Below are 6,688 nucleotides of genomic sequence, written 5' to 3'. Positions count from 1 at the left end.
AAAACAACAACAACAAATCCAAATATCCAAAAAAAAAAAAAATTCCAAATAGTTATTTACTACATGCATATACTTCACACACCCGACTCCCTGACATTTCCTACCACGCACACAGTAACCTATAAAGCATAGAACACCCCCCCCCCCCAAATAAACAAAAACAAAAAAAGAAAAGAGAAAAGTACACGAAAGCAAAAAGACACAAATTTATCCCATAAAACAAATTGAAAATGTAAAAAAGCAAAACCCCTTTCTCTCTCTCTCTTTCTTTGTAGAATATAAATCCTCGCCTTTCAGGACTTCATTCCCGCTTTCTTTCACATTCCCTCACTTACAAAGACACATTATCTCTCTCTCTCTCTCTCTCACTCATGGCTTCCACCACCACCACCAACAACAACAACAACAGCACCAACAACAACATGAACTCACCAAGCTATATGTCATCAGACACAACCTCAGCCAACACCACCTTCGTCCAAGCCGACCCATCAACTTTCCGATCCGTGGTCCAGAAACTAACCGGAGCCCCGGAAGACCCATCAGCCCAAAAGCTCCCTCTCAACCACAAACCCCACCACCTCTCCGCCACCGAAATGGGTCCCAGAAAACCCCCCTTCAAACTCCACGAGCGCAGACTCGCCACCAAAAAGCTCGAGCTCAAGTTCAACCCAGGCCTAAACCCATTTGGCCCATCTTCATCTTCTCCGTCTGGGCCTTACATGAGGCCCATGATCTTCTCCCCAGTCTCACCATTGGAGCTGGAGCTCTACGCGCGTGGAAGTCCACGCACGCCGCGTGAAGTTGTGGAGGAAGAAGAAGAGAGAGCAATTGCTGAGAAAGGGTTCTATTTGCATCCGAGTCCACTCACTACTCCACGTGGCTCGGACCCTCCTGAGCTTCTGCCTTTGTTTCCTCTCCATTCTCCGACTAGTACACATACCATTAGCAACGACGACATTCATAATCTTTCTTCTTCTCCTTCTTAATTTTGTAACATAATCATCATTGCTTATAGATTTTATTTTATTTTATTGTGGATTTAATTTTTCTAATCTTAATTAAAATGTTCACTTTAATTTTTTTTTTTTTAAGGGTTTCAAATTATGACGGTGTTAGTAATAATTTTTTATTATTAAATTAAAACACAAAACTAATTTTTTTTTTTTTTTTGTGTAATCAAAGATTGAATCAGAGATCTCATGTTCAACCGGCTTTCCCTTTGATTATAAGGGTTGATTTGTAGCAGCAGTACAATATTTGGTGAACGGGTGGGTTGGGTTCATGAGTGATTCAAGAATTTGTTGGTGCTTGCACTGTTTCACACGCGCTTTTGTTGCGCGTGGTTTCTCAATTTTATTATTATTATTTTTATATAATTTGATAGTTATTACTTATTCTGACGATTTTAATTTTAAATGACTCATTCGGAACAATTAAGATGTGATTATCATTTTCTTAAAAAAAAAGAGATGTGATTATCATTTCCTAAAAAACAGATGTGGTAATCAATTGAGATACTGATTTTCATTTCCTTTTTAATAAAAAAAAAATAGAGATGTGATAATCAATTAAGAATATGAGATATTAAAAAAAAAAAGTAATGTTATAATTATAAATTATTTTATAATAGTTTTACAAACTAATATCACAGTTTGTAATTTTTTTTAAATAATTTATATTTAGCATTACCTTTTTAAAAAAAAATTATTTCTCACAATAATGAGATTGTACATAAGTTCACAATAAATTTACAGCAAAATATAGATAATAAGCTGATTTTTGTGGCCCCTACTAGATCATCTTTTTAAAAAAATAATATTATATAGATCCAATTAATATATGCCGGCATACATTATTCATCCATTTTTAGAAAATATTGCGAGACTCAACTTTATTTTGTTCTTATGCATGTGTCATAGTGTGTATTGTACTGCAATTATTTTCAATCGTGGATTGGTGATGAGTGATGAATGTGCATTGTTTGGTTTTCAAATACTTTTCGAATAATTCTAAAGATATAAATTATTTTACAAAAAATTTTATAAAATTGTTGATATGATGAGTGATTATTGGTAAATAAAAAAGTAATATTAATTATAAAAATTAGTCACATTAATATTTTATAAAAATATTATAAAATAGTTTGTAATAGGCACAATTTAGACTACTTTGTGCGTTGATGTAGAGTACTGATCTGCACCGTTGGTTGGGGGTTTGTGATCTTAATTATCGAACGGCTTGGATTGCTTCTTCAAGCCATTGCGTTTGCACGTGTTAAAGGGCGCGTGATATATATTTCATTAAATTGAGATTCTCCAATATTTGTGAGCATTAAATTGTAGAGTTAAAAGCTAGGAGCCGTTCGATTTAGTGACAGACTGAGGAAGTAAGCAAGCGGTGCTGTTGTCTGAGTCTGACAAAACAAACGGCTAGGATTCGTTTTTAGGTATTTAATACGATGTTGCCAGGACTATGATTACTTTATTGTGAGTGAAGTGACTGCTGTAAATCTTGCGGTCCGATTCTTGTGAGTCTGTGACATTGGATTAAGATTGTCCCTATTAAAATGAGTGTTTACATGAACTGCATTTTGAGTAGTGCATTTTGCACGTTTTTTAGTGGGTGTATTTTTGTAGTGAGTCCCGTGAACTATACTGTTTACAAGGATTATAAGTATATTTTTTAGCAAAAAAATAATTTTAAAATTAGATTCTACAGTATTATTTATATGTTTAAAAATTATTTTGCTATTGTATATTCAGTTTTCAGTTTTCAGTAATAAGCAGTATCTAAACAGATGAAACCTTTATTTGGATACAGATTATAAATGAAAATTATTTTACTATTCAGCTTATTTTTGCTACTATTTATAGGTCCTACTGCACTTTTTAGTACTATTTATGGGTCTCACTGTACTATTTCAACTAATTTTTACCTTTATTTACAATACTTTTAACAATAAGTTTTGAGTTTCAGCAAAATAATCGGTATCCAAATAGACTCGAAAATTAATTTTTGTAAAATATTGTAATTTGAGCTACCAAAATTGTTTTTTGGCTTGCGGTAAAATAAAGACACTTATAATAAAAATCAGATTTTTTTTTATTTTTATTTTTTGTAAATCATTTTTTGTTTTGCAAAAAATTTATCAACAAAATCTCCACTTTCCTATATTTGCCACCCAAGCACCACTCCCATTAAAGTTCCTAATTTTCGACAGCCAACCATTGTCGCCGGTTGTTACCACCACTGGTCCCTGAATTATTATATTTTATTTGTTTATTTATTTATTTATTTTTGTGTATACATGCTTGAGAGATGAGAAAATGTGAGAAATTAATAGAAAATATGTTTTCCATTGCATTTTTAAGAACACAACAAAATACTGAAAAATATTTTCAACAATAATTTTAAGAATGTAACCAAAAACTTAAAAATAATTTTTTTTTCTGGAAAATATTTTCACATAAAAGTATTTACATTTGGAGAATATTTTCCATCTAACCAAAAACATCTTTAATCAAAATTTAAAATTCTATATATCAAATTATTAATGATAGGTAAAAAATACGATATTAGTAATAGTTCGAAATAAAAACAAATAAAATATTACCAAATCATTGTTGTGAAATTTTTGTTTATGTAGAATTGCTCATAACTTTATTGTCGGATTTGGACTATATTGAGTGGTAGTTCTGTTTGGCAAGAAAAAAGTTAAGGTCTACCGATGGATTGCCAAAGTCTCTTCAAATAGTGGCATTGTTGACTTTGGGTTTAAGGGAATAAGGTGCTTAGATATTTCATTGACAAAGACATTTTGGACTACACCAAAAATTTTGAAAGAACAAAAGAAATGACAGTGTATAAAGAAGAGTTTTGAGCAGGTCAAGGGCCGGCTGAATGGTAGAGTAAGAGATGCGATTGCTTAAGACTCTAAATAAAAAAAAAAAAAAGCTTTCAAATTTTAACTAATAGGGTTATTTATAATCAATAAATAAAATAATATTTTTTTACCAAATGAAAAGCAAATAAAAAATATAGGAAAATGCAACGTTTACAATATTTTTTACAGCACTTTTACAACTCATGGGCAGCTTTACATTAAGGCCCGGGGGTTCAAATGAACCCTCTGACCTGGCTTAAACAAAATTTTTATATATAAAATTTTTTAAAATTTTTCATTTTGAACTCTTAAAATAAAAATTTGAACACCCTAATCCTAAATTTTGTTTGAACCCAATGGAAATAAGCTTGAAACTTGAATATGATCATCTTAATTTTAATTTCACAATATTTTTACAATAATATGAGGTAAGTTGTAACTGCTTTTTATCTGGACCCACAATTAACAATATTTTTTTTATCTACCTTTAACAATTGGCCACCTAGATTTTGTTGTGGAATTTTTTTGAAAGTATTGTGCCAATTCCAAAATTTTTGCTCATTCATTAAAAAAAATATAAATATTTTTTTCAGGATTTTGGCTTACTTTGCAATTGACAACGAAATGGAGTTGTTTTTCCTTACACTTTTCTTCTTCATTAACAAAAAAATTACATCACTGTTACAACCAACACATCTGTACAAATCTGTATCTATATCTGTAATTTTTTCCTTATTCTCTCTATCTTGCTTTCTCCCTTCTATTTTTTTCTTAGTTTTTCTTTTTATCTCTAATTATCTCCAATTCTAAGAGAGTGACTATGTCTATGTGTATGATTAAGAAGTCACCCACTTCAAACGTAAAATCTTATATCCGTTACTATTTTATTTTCTTAGTTTCAAATTTACTCCTAGTTTTACTCCTAAGTGTGTTACTAGTCTTCTCCTTCTTTATCATATATTTTTATATAATTGATATTACATATAAATATACTAAGTTATTATTAATTTGACGAAAATGTATGATTAGTAATTTAATTATATTAGTTTATGCATTTAATAGTTGTTGTCTTAGCTATTTTATAACAGTTTTAGACTATTGTATAATATAGTTGTATTGTATACTAAATTGTATTTAGAATATTATTTTAGATTATTGTATATAATATGGAAGTTTATCTATAGAAAAAAAAGATTAATCATTTAATTTTTTTACTCACCCCTCATGACAAATGACAAATTCCTAGTTTTGCCATTGCTGACCCCCCTAGAAAAAAATCCTAGAGCCGCCACTATTACAACTAATGCTAAGTAGCAGGTTGTTACAGTTTGTTACGATGGCAAAAAAATAATTATAGTGATATTTTCAAATAGAAAACAAAAGGCAACGTAAAACCTAGGATTTGTTGTAAAAAATATTGTGAATGTTGCACTTCTAAACAAAAAAAAAAAAAAAGAATAATAATAAGGTTTTAGTTAGCAAACCTTTACTAGTTCTCATTTAAATCTACTACTAACACCACTCTTTTACTCACCACTATCAATCTGCTACATCAACAAGTATGAAAAATTTTGTCAAATTTTTTCTATTTATAAAATTTGTAAAAAAAGAAAAAAAATTCTATGTAGTTCAAGTTAATTAGTAGTAATTTTACATTTAAAACAAGATAATCAATTTTTTCCTTAGGCCCCCAAATGCATCAAGCCACCCCTATCAAAGCCACCGCAAAATGCCTACAAGTTGAACTGTGATGCAATTTTTGGGGATTCAAGCTTTGTTGCTGGTAGCAGTTGTTGCCAGTAGGGGTGTTTATTAAATCACAAAAATTGCGCTAAAATTGCCCGTAAAATGGCATATCACATCGTGCCACACCACAAGTAACAGTGCACCGCACCACATCGCCCTATATGGTGCAGTACATTTTGCGGTTTTATAATAAGAAAATCACATTGCACTCTCATTATATATATATATATATACACACACATATATTTAATAGTAAGTATATTATGAATAGTTTAATAACCCTAGTTTTCCCCCCCAAAAAAAGAAAGTTTAATAACCCTAACAAGTGTTGATTAGGAAAGCCAACCCAAAATAAAGAAAAACTATCTCAATAGTTTAAAACTTAGCCCAAAATAAAGGGAAAAATTAGTTTTGGGTTGGGTGGGAGAAACTCAAAATTTGAAAAATATACCGGTTTTTAACTGCATATTATACGACGCACAGCAAATATGATCGCAAAAATGAAATGCAGTGCTATTATGGTTTTGACTAAACTCTAAATCGCATCATACCACACCACACATGTGATTATAAAAATGAGGTGTGGTGCAGTTATAATTTTGGCTAAACTATAATGCAAAGTGTGGTGCTAAAAATGGCTTAAAACTGAACCGCACCGCGAACACTCTAGTTGCTAGACATTGGAGAGGGTTGGTGGTGTTTACAACCTCAAGAAAAGTAGATGCCAACACCCTAGTACAAGCTAAAGCCAAGGCAATACTGTGGGCAGTGAAGTTAGTTTCCCAAGAAATTTTGGTAATGTAATTTTTGATGGAAACTCTACAAGTTTCATTGAGGAATTAAGGGACGGTGGTGCTACAGTTCCTTGGAGAATTAAAAACTTTGTTGCTGGTGTAAGATTGCTATTGGAGTGCTCTTTAAATGTCAATTTTAATTAGGTTAACCATCAAGCAAACAGAGCAGCACACTTTTTAGCTAGATGGTCTATGCTTAATTCTATTTTATGAACTTTTGATTTAGAAAATAGCTCTGTTGCTTTTATAAATGTAATTTTGG

General features: G+C 31.1%; 1 protein-coding gene across 1 annotated transcript; it reads left to right on the top strand.

Moving 5' to 3' along the window:
- Positions 1-212: 212 nt before the first annotated feature.
- Positions 213-1,034, top strand: LOC111997728 (VQ motif-containing protein 11). Its single transcript, XM_024029859.2, has one exon. It carries the CDS (start codon positions 372-374, stop codon positions 987-989), a length of 618 nt encoding a protein of 205 aa, XP_023885627.1. The 5' UTR covers positions 213-371; the 3' UTR covers positions 990-1,034.
- The last annotated feature ends 5,654 nt before the right edge of the window (positions 1,035-6,688 follow it).

This window comes from Quercus suber, unplaced genomic scaffold (assembly GCF_002906115.3).
Source record: "Quercus suber isolate HL8 unplaced genomic scaffold, Cork oak 2.0 scaffold_341, whole genome shotgun sequence".
NCBI classification, from domain to species: Eukaryota; Viridiplantae; Streptophyta; class Magnoliopsida; order Fagales; family Fagaceae; genus Quercus; species Quercus suber.
This window is presented reverse-complemented; position numbering and strand designations above follow the sequence as displayed.